The 21,327-nt window shown below is 53.5% G+C and overlaps 2 protein-coding genes across 2 annotated transcripts in view; both read right to left on the bottom strand.

Moving 5' to 3' along the window:
* Positions 1 to 10,980, bottom strand: part of CNKSR1 (connector enhancer of kinase suppressor of Ras 1) — a 12,220-nt gene extending 1,240 nt beyond the window's left edge. Inside the window, exons 1-19 of the mRNA XM_010830251.1 lie at positions 10,879 to 10,980; positions 8,027 to 8,184; positions 7,745 to 7,926; positions 5,574 to 5,658; positions 5,112 to 5,153; positions 4,929 to 5,033; positions 4,270 to 4,329; positions 4,096 to 4,164; positions 3,718 to 3,819; positions 3,561 to 3,631; positions 3,409 to 3,485; positions 3,152 to 3,258; positions 3,043 to 3,073; positions 2,489 to 2,652; positions 1,578 to 1,651; positions 1,343 to 1,414; positions 489 to 562; positions 272 to 333; positions 60 to 178 (exon numbers count right to left, since the gene is read on the bottom strand). Of these exons, the coding sequence (XP_010828553.1) occupies positions 60 to 178; positions 272 to 333; positions 489 to 562; positions 1,343 to 1,414; positions 1,578 to 1,651; positions 2,489 to 2,652; positions 3,043 to 3,073; positions 3,152 to 3,258; positions 3,409 to 3,485; positions 3,561 to 3,631; positions 3,718 to 3,819; positions 4,096 to 4,164; positions 4,270 to 4,329; positions 4,929 to 5,033; positions 5,112 to 5,153; positions 5,574 to 5,658; positions 7,745 to 7,926; positions 8,027 to 8,184; positions 10,879 to 10,930 (1,706 nt within the window). The 5' untranslated portion in view covers positions 10,931 to 10,980. The remainder of the gene's footprint in view (positions 1 to 59; positions 179 to 271; positions 334 to 488; positions 563 to 1,342; positions 1,415 to 1,577; positions 1,652 to 2,488; positions 2,653 to 3,042; positions 3,074 to 3,151; positions 3,259 to 3,408; positions 3,486 to 3,560; positions 3,632 to 3,717; positions 3,820 to 4,095; positions 4,165 to 4,269; positions 4,330 to 4,928; positions 5,034 to 5,111; positions 5,154 to 5,573; positions 5,659 to 7,744; positions 7,927 to 8,026; positions 8,185 to 10,878) is intronic.
* Positions 10,981 to 17,170: 6,190 nt separating this feature from the next.
* ZNF593 (zinc finger protein 593) lies at positions 17,171 to 18,232 on the bottom strand. Its single transcript, XM_010830093.1, has 3 exons — positions 17,841 to 18,232; positions 17,556 to 17,618; positions 17,171 to 17,462 (listed from the first exon to the last, which is right to left on the bottom strand). The coding sequence occupies exons 1-3, from the start codon at positions 18,038 to 18,040 to the stop codon at positions 17,321 to 17,323; spliced, it is 405 nt and encodes a 134-aa protein (XP_010828395.1). The 5' UTR covers positions 18,041 to 18,232; the 3' UTR covers positions 17,171 to 17,320.
* Between the last annotated feature and the right edge of the window lie 3,095 nt (positions 18,233 to 21,327).

The raw sequence follows: 21,327 nt of genomic DNA, 5'->3' as shown, positions 1-21,327 counted from the left end.
GGGTGTGCCGCCCCCCTGCCACCAGCCCTGTCTCAGCTCCGTGTCCCGACTAACCCCACCACCCCCTGCTCTGCTCCGCACCTGTCGCCGGACTGAAGGAGGTCCGCGGGCTGTCCTGCGGGGTGACTGCAGGTGATGGATCTCCATGGAGCGAACTCGTAGCTTGGGCTGGGCTGGGCTGTGGGCAGGGTGGAAGGAGAGGAGGGTTATCAGTCTGAGCTCCACGCCCTGCTCTTCACCCCACCACCCTCTCCACCAGCCCCCGACTCACTGAGGCTGAGCAGGATCCAGCCTCGTCGTCAGGATCTTCGGCTTCCGTCTCGCTATAGCAGTCTGGAGTGGACAGGAGCCGTTGGGGGGACCCACAGAAGCTTCACAGGTTGGGTAAGCCAGGGGGTGGGCTTGGGGAACTGGATTCCCAGCCCCCACCCCAGGAAAGCAGAGGCTCAGGTGAGATTCGATGGCATCCAGCCCTGTGAGATACCCACCTTCCTCTCGGGGTAGGGAGGCCCGGCCTGGAGACTGGTACTTGGAAATACAGGTGATGAGATGACGCACCCACCTGTGGAGGGGCAAATGGGTCTCAGAGAGTTTCCACTGAGTCAGTATGCTGGGTTGGAGAAGGCAATGGCAACCCACTCCAGTACTCTTGCCTGGAAAATCCCATGGACGGAGGAGCCTGGTAGGCTGCAGTCCATGGGGTTGCACAGAGTTGGACACGACTGAAGTGACTTAGCAGCAGCAGCAGCAGCAGCATGCTGGGTGTCAGTCAGTCAGTCAGTTCAGTCGCTCAGTCGTGTCCAACTCTTTGCGACCCCATGGACTGCAGCTCACCAGGCCTCCCTGTCCATCACCAACTGCCGGAGTTTACTCAAACTCATGTCCATTGAGTTGGTGATGCCATCCAACCATCTCATCCTCTGTTGTCCCCTTCTCCTCCTGCCTTCAATCTTTCCCAGCATCAGGGTCTTTTCAAATGAGTCAGTTCTTCACATCAGGTGGCCAAAGGTTTGGAGTTTCAGCTTCAACATCAGTCCTTCCAATGAATATTCAAGACTGAATATTCCTTTAGAATGGACTGATTGGATCTCCTTGCAGTCCAAGAGACTCTCAAGAGTGCTGGGTGGGGCTTTCACTTATATCATCTTCTAACTTAATCCTCAGAGCCAATCTGAGAGATAGGAATTCTTATTAGTCCATTTTACAGAAGGTGAAACTGAGGCTTAGAGAAGGGAGTGTCTTGAGCAGCCCTCTCAGAGAGCTGGGATCTGAATCCAGGCTCCTGAGCCCAGGCCCTGAGCACTCACATGCAAGCTGTGGGGGGTGAGAGAGTGGCACTCACATGCTCAGATCCGTCAGGGTATCAGCAGCGAAGATGAAGGGTTTGTACACGTTGTGGGTGAGCTGGAACACACTGCCGGGGAGCAGAGGGGCCTCACTCACCTGGGGGTGCCCATCCCGAACCCAGAGAGGCTGGCCTGGGAACCCCAGCCACCTGCTGCCCCCACCTCGCCCCTCCTGTCACCTGCCTCTCCCTTTCTCTCCCTACCCCCGCCTGTCACAGCCCAGGACTTAACTATTTTTTCTTCTGATCTTGTCCACTTTCCAGACTGTAGTTGGAGACATTGATGAGGCCCTCGGCCTTCTCATCCTGGGGGAATCACAGCGTGAAGGTCAGCTTGGAGCTCCAACACCCTTGAGGCCCAGGCAGGCTCCTAATGGCAGCGGGGGAGGGGGAAGGGCATCTCCTGGGCTGTCTAACTGCTCGTCTCTCAATGCCCAGGGCTCAGGGAAGGAAGCTGGGATAGGGTTGTGACCGAGGGGTGTCTCTGTGCCTGGAAATGGGAGGCAAGCTATGCGGAGAAACAGCCAGGAAAGAGGAGCCCGCTCATACATCTGCTCCATCACATACACAGACGAAGCTGCTTTGCAGAATGCTCTTCTCCCTGCCTGTTTTTCTTGCACCTTTCTGTCTAACCTTCAGGCACTAGTTTCTCAGGAAGCCTTCGCCACTCTTCAGGTGGACTGGTCACCTTTGCAGGGATCCCACCCACCCCTGGGCTCTTCCTCCATCACATTATATGTTCCCGTATTGTCCCTGCGTATTCATCCCTGTCCCCACTGGCCTGAGAAACAGAAAAGATCCGGTTCTCCCACATGTCCCAGGGCCCAGCCCAGAGCTGGGTATACAGTAGGCACCTTGAATGTTAGTGGAATGAGCAGACAATTGCTTGAGCACCCATCACTGGATGAACAGATTAACGGAAGGGGAAGGAAGGGTGGGCAGAATCAGCGAATCTACATGCCCTGTGCTACCTTTTCCAAACTGCTTTTGCACACACCTCAGTTCTCGCCAAAGAGTGTCCCCATTTTACAGATGGGAATGCTGAGGCCCACCTGTGACCACTGATGGGCCTGAACGCTGGAGGAGGAACAGGAGCCATGGCCCCGAGGTGACTCACTTGTGCGTGTGTGTACGGGGTCTCACCTGGGGCTGGCGGTACCAGTAGAGTGTGTGTCCCTTGAGCACGAACCAGCAGCGGCGCCATCGCGGGCCCATGAAGCCCCCGGGCACCTTGCGGAGCAAGAGCCAGCCATCACAGTCGGGCGGGCCCAGCTCCCGACACGACACCCGCCGGCGCGTCGCCACGCCTGCAGCAGCATGACACAAGGGTCAGTGAGGGGTTGGCGGGGCATCCCAGACCCCCAAAGCTGCTCCCTGGCCCCCCAGGAGCACCCCAGCTGATGCTTCTGAACCCCTGCTCTGCGCTTGGATTGTAGCAAGTGTCAGTTCCGGGCGGAGGTTGACTCTTCTCATTTTAAGAGATGAGGAAGGTGAAGATCAGAGGACGAGCTGTTTGCCCAAAAATTGCAGAGATCGTGAGAGGTCTAGGCTGGGAGCACAGGTCTGTCTGACCCCAGAAACAGAACTGTGTCCGGGGGAGAAGTGTGCGACGTGTGTGTTGGGAGGGTGGTCTTGTCCAGCCTTGTAAAGACTTCTAAGAGTGCCTCCCAACCTACCCAGTCTGGTGCATTTCATACCTTTTGATTTCCTGCAGCCAGGGACAGGACTCTGAAAGGAACACAGGCAATTAGAGAAGAGTCTGCATCCAGAGCCACACACCCCTCCCTACTGAGCCCCTGAACTTACCCTATCAGGGTGTTCTGGGGGCTCCGGAGTGTCTGCTACCTCTGCCAGGTATGTGGCTGGGATTGCAGGGGGGCTGGGCAGGGGCTTGGGGCCAAGGAAGGTTGAGTCTGTCAGGGAGGGAGAAGAGAGAGAGAGGTTCCATGAGCCTCAGACCCAGGCCCAGCAGTAGGCTGCGGGTGTAACAGCCCAGGGTCAGAGTCAGACACCCCACATGCCTTGTCTGAGACACCTGCTAACACGTGGGGCTTTGATATTACCTGTCCAGGCAGGAGGGCTGGGTCCAGGACTTGGGTTTGAAGACAGGTTGAAGTCAAAGATGTCTTTAGACGGGGTCCTGGAGTGATGAGGGAGACAGAAAGTGAGCCTGTGGCTCACCCTCCAAGACCCACCCGGGGCCCGAGCCTGTTACCTGGGAGACACTGAGGCTGGAGCTGGTGATGGGCTCACTGGGCATGGTGAGTCCAGGGGCTGAGGAGGGGTCTAAGGAGCAACCAGAAACAGGAGATGGAGCTGGGGACCACACCCGGGTCTGAAAGCAGACTGGGGGTGGGGAGGGTGGCAGGTACCTGTTGTGGGGTCTCCGGCACCAGGACCTTCTTCAGCACTAAGCTGACCCTGTCCGGCTCCCGCAGCAGCTCCCTCACCACGTTTTTGTGGGGCCAGCCCACCTAGGGGACGGGGACACGGGGCTGGACTGACCTGGACGGGAGCCTCCGGGGCAACCTTACAGCCCTCCCCTCGATCACTCTCTCAGTCTCGGGCTCAGCCTCCCCTCGCTCTCCTCCAGGAAGCCTCCCGGACCCCCTCGGACCCACGTGAGCTGGCTGACCTCATGGCAAGCAGCTCACCACCCTGGTCTCCCGAAGGAAGGGAACCTCTCCACCCACCAACCTGGGTTCTACTCAGGAACCCCTTCCTCCCATCGTGCCCTTCCCCTCACTCACCACCACCTGCTCGTTGACCTGGACAATCTCGTCTCCAGGCAGGACTTGCAGCTGGGGGTTGGTGGGGACCTGGTGTTGGAGGTAGGGTTCAGAGGGGTGCACCCTCATGGGGCTTGGCCGGCAGGTAAAGAGGACCGTGGGGCTTATTGGCTGAGAAGGCTGCAGGGCTCTCACCTGGGCGCCCACTCGAGACACGAAGTGCAGGCAGTTGCTGGTGGTGTGGATTTCCAGGCCCTGCAAGGCAAAGCCTTGCGGTCACTGAGGGTCGGGGGGCTGCAGGGCCAGTGGGCAGGACCCTCGCTGGGCACCAGGACTCATAGGCGGGTGGAAAGGGGGAGAGAGCTGGCCTCAAGTTGGCACCGCCCGACTTGCTGTATGACTTGGGGCTTGCTGCTGCACCTCTCTGGGCCCTGCCTCCTCTTCCCCTAAGGACTGAGGGGAGCAGGTTACTGACTTCTGAGCTTTTAGCAACTCTCAGCAACTCTCCTGAAGGCTTAAGCAGGGACAGGGCAGGGCTGGGGTTTTCCCAGCTGGTCAAGGATTGAAGCAAAAAAGTTCATGCCCTCTCCCCTTCTCCCTTAATCTGCCAAGTCCGTGTCCCGGGGCCGGCATGTGTCACCAAGACCCCACCTGCTGCAGCCCCTCTGGACTGGAGAAGGGGCTGAAGGATGGTGAGATCCCAGGGGAGGTCCTCTGAACCTTTAACATCTGTACAGAAAGGTCCATCCAGCCGTAATAGGATAGGATTCTGTGGGATCCTAGAATCAGATTTCCGAGCCCACACGAGGCTGCTTGAGGGGACCAGAGGTGAAAGGTGAGAGGTCAGGGCTCACCGAAGGATCGTCCAGCGGCACTTGCTCTAGTACAGCCTTCTGCTTCAGCAGCTCCTCCGGGCAGCAGCTCAGGATGTTGCAACAGATCCCAGCCACATGGCTGCTCTGGCGGATGGAGGGCAGGATGTCTAGCCTGAGTCCCGTCCCACCCCATCCCCACGGCCCGCTCAGCCCCTGACTCACAATTCTCAGGACTTTGCTTTCCTTCTCAGCCGCTGGACAGTCCTGGAAGCAGAGAGAGAGCGGGGGCCGGCCCTGAGCAGGGTGCCCTGCCTTCTCCTGAGGGCAGGGGAGTTTCCTGCGGTCCCTCCCAGCGTGTCCCATACCCTGGCCCCTTCCCGGAACGACAGGGCCGCAGAACTTTGGCCCCAAGGTCCCATCTCCCTGATACCGGGCCCCCAGAGATCACCACACATGCCCTCCCCCGCTCCACACCCTCCTGAGATCAAACTTGCTGAGCTGCCCCTTCCAGTTAGGAGCCCCCACACCCCCTCACCCACTACCCAGTGGCCGGGCCTCCTCTCTTCCTGCTCTGGCCTCTCCCTGCTCTCACCCCCGAACCTGTGCTGATTCACAAGTTATAAAAAGCTCTAGCCTGACTTGGTCTCTATGGCCTCAGCCAAGCCTGGCCCTTGGATCTCCTACCTCCTGCAAGGCCTGGCCCAGCTCCCCGCATAATTCCCCAATCGCCTGGCAGGATGAGAAGTCATTTAAGTGGGAGAAGAGGTACCTGGCAGAGGGGAGGATGGAGCAGTGGTTAGGGGACTGAGCTTAACAGTCAGGCCGCTGAACCACCCTGAGCCAACTACGCATCTAAGGCCCTGATGAGTTTTGGTTTGGGGTGAAGGAGATGACTGATACATCTTTAGCACAGATTTATTCTGTGCTGACTTTATTTATTTTAGCACAGACTTTAGCACAGGATTTATTTGTCAAGTGTTTAATGAATGCCAGGCTTGGTTCTAGGCACTGGAGAGATAGATATTAAATACATAATTACATCAATAATGATTAGGGACTTCCCTGGTGTCCAATGATGATTTATGGGCTTCCCTCATAGCTCAGTTGGTAAAGAACCTGCCTCCAATGCAGGAGACCCGGGTTCAATTCCTGGGTCGGGAAGATCCGCTGGAGAACGGATAGGCTACCCACTCTAGTATTCTTGGGTTTCCTATGTGGCTTAGCTGGTAAAGAATCTGCCTGCAATGCGGGAGACCTGGTTTCAATCCCTGGGTTGGGAAGACCCTCTGGAGAAGGGAAAGGCTATCCACTCCAGTATTCTGGCCTGGAGAATTCCATGGATGGTATAGTCCATGGGGTCGCAAAGAGTTGGACACAATCGAGCACCTTTCACTTCACTTCACTTCACTGGTGGTCCAGTGGTTAGGAATCTGTCTGCCAGTGCAGAGGATATGGGTTTGATCCCTGGACTGAGAAGATCCCACATGCCACAGGGCTATCACGTGGCCCAACTATTGAAGCCCACAAATTCTAGAGCCCGTGAGCTACAACTATTGACGATTATGTACCCTAAAGCCTGTGCTTTGCAACAAGAGAAGCCACTGCAATGAGCAGCCCACGTACTACAACCAGAGAGCAGCCCCCGCATCCCACAACTAGAGAAAGCCTGCCCACAGCAAGGAAGACCCAGTGTGGCCAAAAAAGAATACAAATTCAAAAAAAGATGTAACTTCTACTCCTGTGACACATAGGGAGCTCTGAGAGTGTATAATGGGAAAGGCTTCCCTGAGGAGGTGACATTGGAGCTAGGACCTCTGGGACAAGCAGCAGCCAGTGAAGGGGTAGCCAGCTCCTTATGCAATGCTGCTGATGAGACATGGTTACAAGCTGGAGGCTGGGTGGGAACCCAGGGAACCCAGTGCCCTTAAGTGAGTGAAGTCGCTCAATTGTGTCCGACTCTTTGCGACCCCATAGACTGTAGCCTACCAGGCTCCTCTGTCCATGGAATTTTCCAGGCAAGAGTACTGGAGTGGGTTGTCATTTCCTTCTCCAGGGGATCTTCCTAACCCAGTGATCAAACCTGGATCTCCTGAATAGAAGGCAGACGCTTTACCATCTGAGCCACCATGGAAGCCCCATTACAAACCACTGTGAAGCCCCTTACACAGACCAATTAACCTTTTTTGGCCAGTCCCACCATACTACTCCTTGGAAAGAAAGTTATGACCAACCTAGACAGCCTATTAAAAAGCAGAGACATTACTTTGCTAACAAAGGTCCGTCTAGTCAAGGCTACGGTTTTTCCAGTGGTCATATATGGATGTGAGAGTTGGATTATAAAGAAAGCTGAGCACTGAAGAATTGATGCTTTTGAACTGTGGTGTTGGAGAAGACTCTTGAGAGTCCCTTGGACTGCAGGGAGATCCAAAAATTCCATCCTAAAGGAGATCAGCCCTGGGGATTCATTGCAAGGACTGATGTTGAAGCTGAAACTCCAATACTTTGGCCACCTGATGCGAAGAGCTGACTCATTGGAAAAGACTCTGAAGCTGGGAAAGATTGAAGGCAGGAGGAGAAGGGGACGACAGAGGATGAGATGGTTGGATAGCATTACCGACTCAATGGACATGAGTTTGGGTAAACTCTGGGAGTTGGTGATGGGCAGGGAGGCCTGGTGTGCTGCAGTTCATGGGGTCACAACGAGTCGGACATGACTGAGCGACTGAACTGAACTGAACTGAACCATAGCTGAACAAGAGCCAAGCTCTTGTTTTCTCTCCAGGTCCCTGGAGGAGGCCATGGATGCATAGGGTCCCCTCACCAGTCACTCAGACCCTGGGAAGAGACCAAGGTACCTGTTGAGCCAGAAGAGGAGGGAACGGGCCTCATGTACCAGCTGCACGGCCGCGCCCAGGACATCTGCAGGGGTCTCCACACAGCCCCCCAGGCGACCTTGGACCAAGCTCTGGAATGCCCGGGTTCCCTCCAGCAGCCCCTCTGTCAGGCTCTGCAGGTTCTCTGACTGTAGCCCTGAGCTCTGTGCAGAGAGGGGGCAAGTTACTCCGGCAGGGGCCAGCCCCCATCAGCATCTCCAGGGTGGGTGGAAGCTGCAGCCAGTTAGGCCGCCATTCACTTACCAGGGCCCGGAGCTGTTCCACCCCTTCCAGGATGATCTCCTGGTGGCCCAGAGGCCACACGGTTAGAGCCTCCAGGCTGCGGGGGCAAAGCTGCAGCAGGTACTTGCCAGGCAGCTCCCAGTCCTCAAAGCAGTAGTCCTGCAGGGAATCGTCCAGGCCTGGAGGGAGAGCAGGGGTCAACACGGGGGACTCAGGGGGTTGGCAAGGCCTTTCCGGTCAGTAGAAGAGCCCTTCTCCCACCCTGAGACCAAGGCTGTGTTCTGTCCTGCCCATTTCACAGATAAGGCTACTACTGAGTTGAGAAGTAGGATCACACAGGGCAGTGGTTCTCAAAGGATGGTTCTCCAGACCAGCAGCAGCAGCCTCATCGGAGGACTTGTTAGAAATACAAATTCTGGGAATTCCCTGGTGGTCCAGTGGTTAGGATTCAGCGCTCTCATTGCCATGGCCTGGGTTCAACCCCAGTCGGGGAACTAAGATCCCATGAGTCACGTGGTGTGGCCATAAAAAAGAAAAACAGGCAAGACATGGAAACAACCTCAGTGTCCACTGACAGATGAATGGATAAAGAAAATGTCACACACACACACCTGCACACGTGCACACATGCACAAATATTCAGCCAGGAAGAAGGAAATCGTGCCATTTGCAACAGGGATAGACCTTGAGGTTATTATGCTAAGTGAAATCAATCAGAGAAAGACAAACTGTATTATCTCATATACAGAATCCAAACAACGCAAACTCTTAGAAACAGGGAACAGACTGATGATTGCCAGCGGCAAGGAAGCAGGGGGTGGGGGAAAGGGGTGAAGGTGGTCCAAAGGGACAAGCTTCTATTTATAAGTCAGTTTGGGGGACAGAATGTACAGCATGGTGACTACGGTTAGGATTCTGAGCTTTCGCTGCCGTAGCCTGAGTTTAATCCCTGGTCTGGGAACTATTAATAAGATCCTACAAGCCGAGTGGTGTGAAATCAGGGGCAGGGCCCAGCAATGTGCTTTTTAACAAATCCTACAGGGGTTCTGATGCTTGGGCAAGTCATGACTGATGTGGCTTTGGAGTCCGAGAGACCTGAGTGATAGCAACTGAGCAAGTAACTGAATTACTCTGTGCCTGTTTCCACCTAAAAAAATAGGGAAAATAAAAACACATCACTTCTAATGTGTATTAAATGACATGACACATGTCAAGCACCTGACCAACTCCCTTGGTTCAGTCAATAACAGCCCCCATGTTATGTGTTGCCAGACTCTCTACCATGATCTGCAAGGCCCCGTATGATCCGGCCACCACCTGCCTCTCCAGTTTCATCTCTTGGCACAGCCCGTCATGCTCAACACTCTAGATCCAGAGCACTAACTCCCTGCAGCTCTCGGGAGGTTCTTTTGCTTTTGCTTCACGGTCCCGGAAGGTGCCTTTCCTTCTGCCTGAACTGCTGTTCCAGCTCCCTCATGTCCTTGGTCATCTAACTTCCTCCAGGAAGCCTTCCACAACTCCCCAGGCTGGGCTGGGGCCCTTTGCTGCGCTCACTGCCCCCTGTGCCTCCACAGACCCCTGCACCAGAGCACTAACCTCTCCTACTCGAACACGAGCTCTTCCAAGGACACTTAAAACAAGTGTTCATCTCTAATTCCGGCCGAGGCCTGGCATAAGGCAGACACTCAAAAATAAATACTATGTGCTAGGAAAAATTTAAGGACTTTATACATATTAATACATTTAATCTTCACCAAATCTAGAAAGTACAGATATTTCACATAGAGGTTAATAGTTAGCTTTCTCCCTCTTTGAAGGAACCCCTGCCATTCCAAGCCAGAGTCCTTTACGGGGTATGTGTGTGTGACCAATAGCTCTTCCCCCATCCCCTGTGTGACATCAGGAGCCCTTGACTAGGAGTTCACGAGCTTTTACTCCGTGGCCGTGGGCCTCAAGCACCCCCCTTCCCATGCACAGTGAATGTGCTGTGTTGTCTCCCTCCCAACAGACCCTGACGCTGAGCCTGGCCTTCATCATAATTGTCTTATTTGGTCTAACCTCAAGAGATCAGAGCTGCCTTTCCCATTTTGTGGATAGGGAAACGGAGATTTGTGGTCACAGAACTGATGAGCAGAGGGGCTGGGCCTGGAATTCAGTCTGGGAGACTGACTCCAGCCCTGAGTCCCTGCTCCTCACGGGGATGGTCACCCTGAGTCTGTCCCCAGACGACTCCAGTTGCCTCCCTCCAACTCTGGCTCCGCCTGTGGGAGGAATGTGGTCCTCATCTCCCAGCTTCCAAGTCCACAGCAGACCATCTACACTTCTCTGAGTCCGCTGACACTCTGGGCCTTTTCTCACCAGCCTTTCCCACTCTGGGCTCATCCTCCCTGGAGGTCTCAGGAGGGGCTGTGCCGACACCCTCCAGTTGGGCCTGGGCTTCTGTTCTCACTGGGAGCCTCAGGGTGGGGGGAGGGAAAAGACACTACGGGCAGGCCCTAGTCCAAAGCCTGGGCAAATCACTTGTTGGCTCAGTGTAGAGTTTTCAGCATCTGAAAAGTGGGATTAATTACAGCCCACTGCGCCCCGGGGGCAGAGGGAAGAGGAGATACACTGCGGGCGGTCAGCTGGGGCGACACCTACTGTTTTCATTACAGAACCACTGCCTGGGCTATTGACGGGAAGGCAGACCCCTTCTAGGTCCTCGGGGGGCCCCAGCGGAGTCATCTCGACTATCTTTCTGCCGGGTTCACGGCAGACGCTCTGTAAATGCTTGCGGACAGACTAACCGACTGACAAACTCGGCACGTCCTTTTTGCTTCCGCTCTCCCCGGCCCAGGGCCCCTCAGGCCCAGTACTGCCCCGGCCCCACCCCCCTCTCAGCCAAGCCGCCACCTTCCTGGGGGTCCAGGTCGCCACTGGCTCCATGGCCAAGTTCGGCCTCTCGGACTGCACCCGCTCCGCCTCGCCCGCGCAGGAATTTCCGCTCCCCGAGCCCCGACCTGGGGCGGGGCTGGGCTGGGCCGGGGGCGGAGCCACTAGCATACCTGGGCCCACAGAGCAGGCCAGGTAAGGCGCTCTCACAGCCATTGGCCTCTCCGTCTCCTGCCCCGCCCTTCAGGCATCCCAGAATATCTGGCTGCCAAACCAGGGGGTGGGGCCACTGGGTGTGACACGGGTGACCTCGGAGCTGGCCTGGGATCTCCAACCAAAACTGGCCTCAAATGGCAGGATGCGACCTGACCTTCCGGCCTTCTCAGAAAGGGACCAGAAAGTGAGCAGTGATCACAACAGCGAGGCACAGAAAGGTTAGGAAGCCCGAGCCTGGGTCTAAACCCCAACGCTGCAGCTTCTTAGCTTGTGTGACAAGGCCTAAACCGACCCACCGGGCCTCAATTTCCCTGTCTGTAGAATGGGTATTAGAGCGTACTTCAGAGGGCTGTGCGGAGTACCTGAATTAACAGCTCTATCTCACACGCTAGTAAAGTAGTGCTCAAAATTCTCCAAGCCAGGCTTCAGCAATATGTGAACAGTGAACTTCCTGATGTTCAAGCTGGTTTTAGAAAAGGCAGAGGAACCAGAGATCAAATTGCCAACATCTGCTGGATCGTGGAAAAAGCAAGAGAGTTCCAGAAAAACATCTATTTCTGCTTGACTATGCCAAAGCCTTTAACTGTGTGGATCACAATCAACTGTGGAAAATTCTGAAAGAGATGGGAATACCAGACCACCTGATCTGCCTCTTGAGAAACCTGTATGCAGGTCAGGAAGCAACAGTTAGAACTGGACATGGAACAACAGACTGGTTCCAAATAGGAAAAGGAGTACGTCAAGGCTGTATATTGTCACCCTGTTTATTTAACTCATATGCAGAGTACATCATGAGAAACGCTGGACTGGAAGAAACACAAGCTGGAATCAAGATTGCTGGGAGAAATATCGATAACCTCAGATATGCAGATGACACCACCCTTATGGCAGAAAGTGAAGAGGAACTAAAAAGCCTCTTGATGAAAGTGAAAGAGGAGAGTGAAAAAGTTGGCTTAAAGCTCAACATTCAGAAAACGAAGATTATGGCATCTGGTCCCATCACTTCATGGGAAATAGTAAGGAAACAGTGGAAACAGTGTCAGACTTTATTTTTTTGGGCTCCAAAATCACTACAGATGGTGACTGCAGCCATGAAATTAAAAGACACTTGCTCCTTGGAAGGAAAGTTATGACCAACCTAGATAGCATATTCAAAAGCAGAGACATTACTTTGCCAACAAGGGTTCGTCTAGTCAAGGCTATGGCTTTTCCTGTGGTCATGTATGGATGTGAGAGTTGGACTGTGAAGAAGGCTGAGCACCGAAGAATTGATGCTTTTGAAGTGTGGTGTTGGAGAAGACTCTTGAGAGTCCCCTGGACTGCAAGGAGATCCAACCAGTCCATTCTGAAGGAGATCAGCCCTGGGATTTCTTTGGAAGGAATGATGCTAAAGCTGAAACTCCAGTACTTTGGCCACCTCATGCGAAGAGTTGACTCACTGGAAAAGACTCTGATGCTGGGAGGGATTGGGGGCAGGAGGAGAAGGGGATGACAGAGGATGAGATGGCTGGATGGCATCACTGACTCGATGGGCGTGAGTCTGGGTGAACTCCGGGAGTTGGTGATAGACAGGGAGGCCTGGCGTGCTGTGATTCATGGGGTCCCGAAGAGTCGGACACGACTGAGCGACTGAACTGAACTAACTGAAAACCTTTAGAACTACTTTCCACCCCCCTCTGTTTTGCACTATGGACCCTTTTGACGGTCTGGTGGAAATCCTAGACGTTTTCTCAGAACATTGCTTTTAAAAGCATAAAGCAAAATGCTGAAGATTGCGAGGACAATTACTATCAAAATATATTAAAACCCACAAATTTATGATATAGTAATATGTATTTATCAGTACATATAGTAATATGTATTTAATATGTATCAATAACAGGACTGGCAAATTAACTTTTCCTCTTCTAGTGGTATCAGTGTATTGTTACTCAGCATGAATAACACTGAATTGTGGGGGTGGTCTCTGACTCACCTCCTCACACCTATTGGTCAGCAAACAACTACAGATAGGGTGTGTGAGAGGCTGAGAATCTGAGTCACTAATGCAAGAGCAGGTGGATTCACCATTTGGCCACTAACCCTCTACTGGCCACAGTCAATGGCAGCTCTGTTTTAGGAGTGTCTGAAACAGAGTGTGATTTAGCAGTGGGTTAATGACTGTCAGCATTTTGAAATCTTTAATGAGCATAAGTAACATTTTGAGATACTTGTGATAACTACAATTTGATATCAATGTATCTTCAACTGGTGACAAAAACACATACTGTTAATACTTCATAAAGAAGGAGATGGTAAATTTTGGTTAGAGGTCAGTGGAAATAAATATATAATTTTTTTCCCATCCAAGTTGATGGGATGCGAAGCCCAAGTTAAGAGCTTTCCTTTTAGAACAATGTCTGACACATACTAAGTGTCTGCAGTTATCATCATTATTATCATCCCAGGCTAGGGAACGCCCAGGACTTTGGAGTCAGCCAGAATCAGTTCCACATGAGTTTAGAATTAACATACACGTGGCTATGTATAAAACAGATAACTAACAAGGACCTATTATATAGCACAGAAAACTAAACTTAGTATTTTATAATAACTTGTAAGGAAAAAAGAGTCTGAATATATATATTCTTATATTCTGTATTTATCAAAATCGCTTTTCTGTACACTTGAAATCAACACATTGTAAATCAACTATGCGTCAATTTAAAAAAATCAGTTCTACTTGCTATGTGACTGAGTCCACCTCTTACATTTCTCTGAACCTGTTTCTTTGTCTCTAGAAGAGCAGAGAGGGAATTAGACCTTAGCTCTGAGGACGTCTTTTAGTATTTGAAATCTGGAACATGAGGTAGATCTGAGTTGTTATTGCTTTACTTCTGTGGGGAGGGGCCTGGGAGGGCTGCCCCCTCCGTGTCACCTAACTTGGACTCTCTACCAGTACCTCCAAAGCCTGTCAGGAACTGAATCGTCAGAGATTCAAAGTCTGAATTTGGTCCACGGATGTCCATGTGGTATGTGTGTGTGTTAATTATCATTTAACAATTTCACATACAAATTGAGTCCTCTGGAACTTGGCCAGCTCTGTTGACCTCATTCTACCTTCGCACGTGGCATCAAACATGAGTGCAGATTGTCAGCTGCTTCCTTCAAGGGGATGCCAGCTCGCCAGGTCCCCAGAGGCCTTGCTCCCTCATTTGTGAACCAGCAGGCTCAAATTTGTAGCTCGGCCCTCACGTTTCTGGCTTTGTCCTTGGTCACATGTCCTCCTGCCCTGCACTCTGTGTATCCCTCTAACACTCCTCTGTGCTGTCTCCTCCTTTAATGCTTTTCCTTCTTCCCACACTAGCTTCCCTGTGATGCTCCAATAAACAGACGTATCTCCATTATCCTGGTTTCATCAAACACTACCCTGAGCTGGCACATGAGCTAGGGGTGAGACGCCAGCCAGCCTGACCTCCCTGAACTCACAATCCTGTAGGGGAGAAACCAACAAGACACCACTTGTACTCAGATCCTCCCCGAAAAGGACTGGGGGCCTAACAGCTACGCTGGTGCCTTTACTGCCCCCCAACCCCCACCCCCACCTGAAGGACCTGGCAGGGCTGAGAAGTAGAGGCATGGTAAATGGCAGCTTCTATTTTCTTCGATTTTTTAATCAGGATTTTAAAAATAAATTTATTTATTGGTTGCACTGGGCATTCACTGCACACACTTTCCCTAGCTGCTGAGAGGTCTAACATAGAGTTGCAGTGCGCAGGCTTCTCACTGCAGTGGCTTCTCTTGTGGAGCACAGGTTCTAGGCATGGGCTCAGTAGTTGTGGCACAAAGCCTTAGTTACTCCACGGCAGGTGGGATCTTCCTGGACCAGGGATCGAACCTGTGTCTCCTGCATTGTCAGGAGGATTCCTATCCATGGTATCACCAGGAAAGTCCCGCAGCTTCTATTTTGAGGGTAGTTTTATGAGTTTATAAAAGGTCTTTGAACTTATTTGCTGCAAAAATGTCAAAGGTAATAGTAGCTCATTGAGTGGAAGGAAAGTGAAAGTGTTAGTTGCTCAGTCCTGCCTGACTCTTGGATGCCATGGACTATAGTCCGCCAGGCTCCTCTATCTGTGCCAAGAATACTGGCAACTCTCCAGGCAAGAATACTGGAGTGGGTTGTCATTTCCTTCTCCAGGGGAATCTTCCCAACCCAGGAATCGAACATGGGTCTCCTGCATTGTAGGCAGATTCTTTACTGGCTGAGCCACCAGAAAAGCCCAAATGGAAGGTGGATGTGTCCTTTCCCCAGCAGGATCCCATCCCGTTGCCCAGAATGGGCCACTGTTAAGTTTTCTGGGTGTTCTTCCCTTCTCTACATACTATATGCAGACACTCTACATGCTATTTAGCAAACACACTTTTCTGCATTTTTATGAGATAATCAATTCCAAATGAAATCATACACGTAAAGTGCTTAGAATAATGCCCAGCACAGTCAGTTATTTTTTTGGGCCACACTTGTAGGTCTTGCAGGATCTCAGTTCTCAGATCAGGTATGAACCTGAGACACGACAGTGAAAGCCTAGAATCCTAACCACTAGGCCACCAGGAAATTCCCAATCAGCTACTATTTTTCTTAACACACCTCAAACAGCTTTTTCAATCAGTAGATGCAGATCTTTTATTATTGTCTCCAAGCTGAGGAGGGAAGTTCCTGTAGGAACTCCATCTTGGGGAAAGGGGTGAAATGTGCCTTCCCCCGAGGTAGGTATGGTTGATCTAAGAGAAATCAAGTGAAAAAGGCCTGCCCCTATTTGGAAGGGGTGCTAAAGGTACCCAACCCCTCCTCTGCTGAGAGCTGACAGGTGACATCCAATTACCTGAGGCAGGGACAGGGCCAAAACCAGGGCCGGGGAGGCCCTCCCGCACCTGGTCCAGGCCTGAGACTTGTCCACGCTGCTAGGCAAGGCCTCTCCTGCCTCCCAGGGCTGCACTCCCCAGTGGGCGGGGGAGGAGCTGCTCAGGCCTGATGCTGATCTCTCCTGACAGCTGCTCCTAAGGCCGGCAGGGCGGGCAGTGGGGGAAGGGACAGATTTAAAGGTCTGGCTGTCCCGCCCCTGCCAGACCCGGGAAGGCAGACGCTGGTGAGCATCCTCTGAGGGCAAGGCTCTCTCACGTATGAGAAGCAGGAACCTCTGTGCCCTGATTTCCGCCTCTTGGTATCATGAACGAACGCCACTGGTCCTCATTCCGGCTTTCACCCCACAGGACATCTGGGAGACGAGCGGCACCCACCATGCGATTTCGACGCCTGACCCCTGGCTACTTCCGAGTGCTACAGGTAAGTACCCCAACGGATGGCTTCCAGCACCGACCCTATCCGCCCCTTACCATGGCCGGGATGATACCCAGTCACCAGGCTGTCACGTTCCCGGCCGCCTGAGCAACCAGGGCCCAGATGGGCAGTGAAGCGAGAGGGATTGGGGTGGAATCTCCCTGGGGCAGCAATGGCATCCATATCTCCTTTCCCCAGCTGTAGCTTCTCAGCCCCTTTCCACCCCACCCGTCTTCCCAGTAGTCTCGACTGACCCCTCAGGTGGACCCTCTGTGCATCTCCAGATGCAGATAGCCGGGGAGCTGAAGGCAGAGCCCCGGAGTCCGCTGGCGGGGATTGTGGCTGCAGTGCTGGCTGTCCTCGGGCTGGGCGGCTCCTGCTATGCTGTCTGGAAGATGGTGGGGCAGCGGCGGCGGCCACAGGCTCCATGACGAAGCAGGCAGCCTCTCACCTCGGCCCCTGGATTCACAGGGGCTACAATCTCAGGAGCCTACTTCTTTCTTTTCCTGGGGGTCACTCCCTGTCCTCATTGTAAGCAAGAGTATAAACCTGATCCTACCCATCACCCCACACACACCTGGGCTCCAAAGGGGGCTTCAGCACAGATGCCAGGACCCCTGAGGGATGGCAAGGATGCAGGCTCTAAGGCTGAATCAAGCAGGGAGTAAATTCCTGGGTCCTGTACACAGGAGTAGTAGAGAAATCTTTACAGGGCTTGAATTTGGAGGAGTGGCCTGGAGGTTAGTGAGTCAGAAGCAAGCCCTATTTATCCATTTCTTTTATTGGAAAGGAGGGTATCTGGAAGAGGCCATCCACTCCCCAAACCAAAAGAGATCCGCACAGTCTCTCCCAGCTTGGCCCCTGTACCACTGTCCATGGGCAGCTCCTCTGCCTTGCATCCTCAGGCCATGTCATGTAGACGTGTCCATCTCAGGGACCTCAGTGGATACTTCTGTGGGGACTGCCAGCCGCTGGGGAGGAATATAGGAACCCATGCCCGCTGCCCTCTCCGCTTCTTCCTGACTGTAGGGCTCCACACTCAGCTGCTTCAGCCTGGGAAAAAAGAATAGGAATTGAAAGCTGACCAGACGCAAGCTCTGTCTGCCCGGCAACCCATCCATCAATCCTCTCCTTGCTGCTTCATACCTCTTCTTGTGATCTTTGGATCGGAAGTGGGTCTTCAGGTTGGCAGAATCGATGAAGTACCTCCTGTAGGGATGAGGTGGGTAGGGAGGAGAGTCAGAAGGTGATGCCTCTCAGGTAGGCCTACTTCCCTGACGCTAGGCTCCCGGCTTGAAGGCATGGGAGGCCGGCAGACCCACATGGGTCCCAAGAGAGGGAAACCCTGCACACCCCGGGCCCGGACCTCACACCTCCGGCCCGTACCGCGGACCCTTCTCCTCCTCAGGCCTGGGCCTGGCCAGAACTCACGCGCAGGCCAGACAGCGATGCAGGCCTCCCCCTGGCAGGTCGGGATCGGGTTCAGCGCCTGGGTCTGGCCGGGGCCGTGTGGCGACCTGGGGCCGCAACTCGCGGTGAATCTCATCCAGGTCCGGCCGCCGCCGCTTCGCCTTCATCTGACGGGCCAAAGAGTGCGCTCGGTGCGCGCCCGTTCGGCGGGAGCGACCCATGATGGGTGACAGCAAGATCAGAGGTCCCAGAACCGAGGTGGGAGGACACGTAGGGGCGCTTCCGGACGGCTCGATGACGTCATATGACGCTCCGGGACGGGTCGGGCTCCACCGGACCGCCTCTGATGACGTCACTCGCGCGGCTCGCGCTTCGAGCGCCCCCAGGCGGTCGTCGACGTCAGTGACTGAGCTCGGGATCCGGCCTCACCAAGCGTCCTCTTCGGTCACTGGAGGGGGCTCGGTGGTGTGAGCCCTGCGGGCATTTCGGCCAGTCCCCTGGCCAAACCCATCCAGCCTGGCCCAACCGATTTCAGCGCCGTCCTCTGGCCTTGTCACACCTTCCTGGTTCCCCCATCTTAGATTCCGCGGTTGAGGGGAGAGGGGGAATAATGTTGCATCTCTGGGAGGCACTGAAAAATGTCTGTGATGTGAATAAATGAATAAGTAAGAGTGAAGACGTTTGGGATCCCAGCTCCCACAGGGCGCCGAGATATCTCTGGTCCTTGAGAAAGCCCTCGCCATTTGAAACCCCTCCCCAGTTATTCCTCCCAGAGATCACAGTGCCCTGTCAGAGACTCAAGGGGGTCAGCTCCTCTCACAAGAAGAGGAGATTCTCACAGAAGGACCTCCCATCTTTGACCCCTTGCTCTGAGCCCTGGACTGTCAGGCGTGGGCTGGCATCAAAGAGAGAGATCAGCCTAGATGGTGTGTGCTCAGTCTGGGGAGAGGGCCAGAGAGCCTTTCCCCATGCATCAGAGCTGGGTGCCTTTTTCCTTCCAGGTTGACCACAGGAACTCAGCAATAATTCAGGGGCTCCAGTTCTTTGGAACCTGTTGCCAGGAAACAGGGAGACCAGCACGTGCATCCCTGGGGAGAGGAATCGGTTTCCAGCCCAAAGCGGTGCAATGTAAGCCCAGGGCACCCACTGGGAGCCTTGGGGCCTTCCCACTCCAGACCATACAGGCTGAGTGAAGGTATAGGGCAGGGCCCTGTTGAGGGTACGGCCCTGTTGAGGGCACAGCTGGTATGGCTACAGCCGCAGAGGCACCACTGTGGGTCCTAAGCCCAAAGACTTTGTAAATAGAATTCGTGAATGGAAAAGAATTTTTCTGGAGCCTTTCCAAATAATCAAATTCAAGAACTCCTAGGCCCAGGAAGGAGGCTTCTGTAAAGAAAGATGTCTTCATTATGTTTTCATTATTCTTGCAAATATGGGTCAAGATAAGGGGCTGAAGGGGCAGAAGCTGAGTCTCACCACAGACTCTTTTGGATCGGGTTCACCTGCTGGGCACTGTGCCATCTGGGGAGGCTGGTGCATCTTTAATGAGGTCACCTGATGCTTGGGACAGGCTCTCAGACTCACCAGGTTCCTGGAGCCAGACTCACTGGGTGCCCCCTGAACCACCAGCTTCCCGTGCCTGGGTGCCAGGCCTATTTCCCATGCAGCCATGAGCCAGGCCTTCTGGAAAACCTACAAGTCCAAAGTGCTACAGACCCTGAGTGGGGAATCTGAGGAGGGCCTGGCAGAGGAGGTGGGTACCATCCTGCTTGCTGGATGGGGCATGGGCAGAGGGGCAGCAGGAGTGAAAGGTACAGAGAAGAAGAAGGGACTGGTTCTGAGGAGGGAGGGGAGAGAAAGAGCCATTGACTTGTGTGGAAGCAACTGGCAATACAGGGATGACCAACGGCATGGTGCACTGGCAGAAAGTCAGGACATTCCAGCAAACCAAAGAAGAAGGGAAGACTTGGGGGGGGGCACCTGAGGAGTGGTCAGCGTCTCCAAAGATCTCAAGGGCTGCCACATGGAAGGGATCCTTTTAGGACCCAAGGGCAGCACCCATGCAGATACACTCAGTTTGACACACGTTTCTAACGGGCAGAGCTGAGCAGAAGTGGGATGATTTGCTTTGAGAGGAAGGGAGCCCCTGGGACTGGTGGCAGGATAAGCAGCATTTGTTACACTGAGGGTCACTGTAGCAGCTCAGATCAGAGCCATTACTTGGACCATGTTTGTTCTGACATTAAAAAAAAGGTTTTTGAAAAGAGTTTACCTCTGGAAAGTAAAAGTGAAAGTCGCTCAGTCCTGTCTGACTCTTTGTGACCCTATGGACTGTAGCCTGCCAGGCTCCTCTGTCCATGGAATTCTCCAGGCAAGAATACTGGAGTGGGTCGCTGTTCCCTTCTCCAGGGGATCCTCCCAACCCAGGGATTGAACCCAGGTCTCCTGCACTGCAGGTGGATTCTTTACCATCTGAGCCCCCAGGGATGGCAGTTACACAAATAGACACGGCAGAGGCAGGAATTAGTTCCAGGGTGTGTGTATGTCAGTGTGAATAAATGTATGTCTACACAGGTTGGTGTCCAGGGCTGACCCTGTGTAGAAGTGTCTGTGGGTCAGTATAGGGATTGGTTTCTGTGTGGAATCCCCAGGTAAGGTGTGTGTGTGTGCAGGTGTGAACAGGTTATAGGCATTTTCAGGTGTATACCTTTGAGGCAGAAGACTATGGAAGCATTCACAGGTATTGTGTTTGTACGGTATGCGTGTTTGGGTGTGTGTGTACATCTGTGTTTTAGTGTCTGTGAATGGGTGAAGTTTTATGTGCTGGGTGGGCTTCCATGCACCTGTCTGCAGTTGTGGAAGAGCACAGGTGTGAACTGTATGAGCATCCTTGGGTAAGTGTCTCACAGCACATGTATCTATATACAGGTGAAGAGCTGTAGCCATATGGAGGCACACTCATGTACAGGTGTGTGTCTCCATTGGCGTGCAAGCCTTTGTCCGTGTGTGTGGCAGTGTGTATGAATGTGTCTGTGGGTGAGCAGGTATGTGAGCTCAAAGGTGTCTGCAAGGATCTACTCTACAGGTAATGTGTATGACAGGTAGTTTTGCATAGAGGTACAAACACCTGTGTGCAGTTTTGGAGGGTGTCAGGGGGCTAGGTGTGTCTTGTTCCATGGGGTTTCAAGTCCTGGTCTGTGTGCATCAGGCTGGCAGGAGGGAAAGGAGGTCGTATTCCTCTGGGGCCTCTCTCATACTGGGTGGGGGTCTTGTGTCCCAGAAGGAGAACCCAGTGTTAGTGGAGTCTGAGATGGCAGAACCCACTGAAGAGGCCTTCAACCCCATGTCACAGCTGGCCCGCCGGGTGAGTTCTGCTTTTTTCCGCCCCAATCCTGGGGAACTGGGCAGAAGCCTCTGTGGAGTCCTGGGAGGTGTGCTGGGGCCCTCCTTGACCCTCAGCCCCTCTCTCCCAGGTTCAGGGAGTCGGGGTGAAAGGTTGGCTGACGAT

The sequence above is a fragment of the Bison bison genome, unplaced genomic scaffold (genome assembly GCF_000754665.1).
Source record: "Bison bison bison isolate TAMUID 2011002044 unplaced genomic scaffold, Bison_UMD1.0 scf7180017864516, whole genome shotgun sequence".
Lineage (NCBI taxonomy): Eukaryota > Metazoa > Chordata > Mammalia > Artiodactyla > Bovidae > Bison > Bison bison.
Note: the sequence above shows the minus strand (reverse complement) of the source record. Positions and strands in the feature narration are given on the sequence as shown.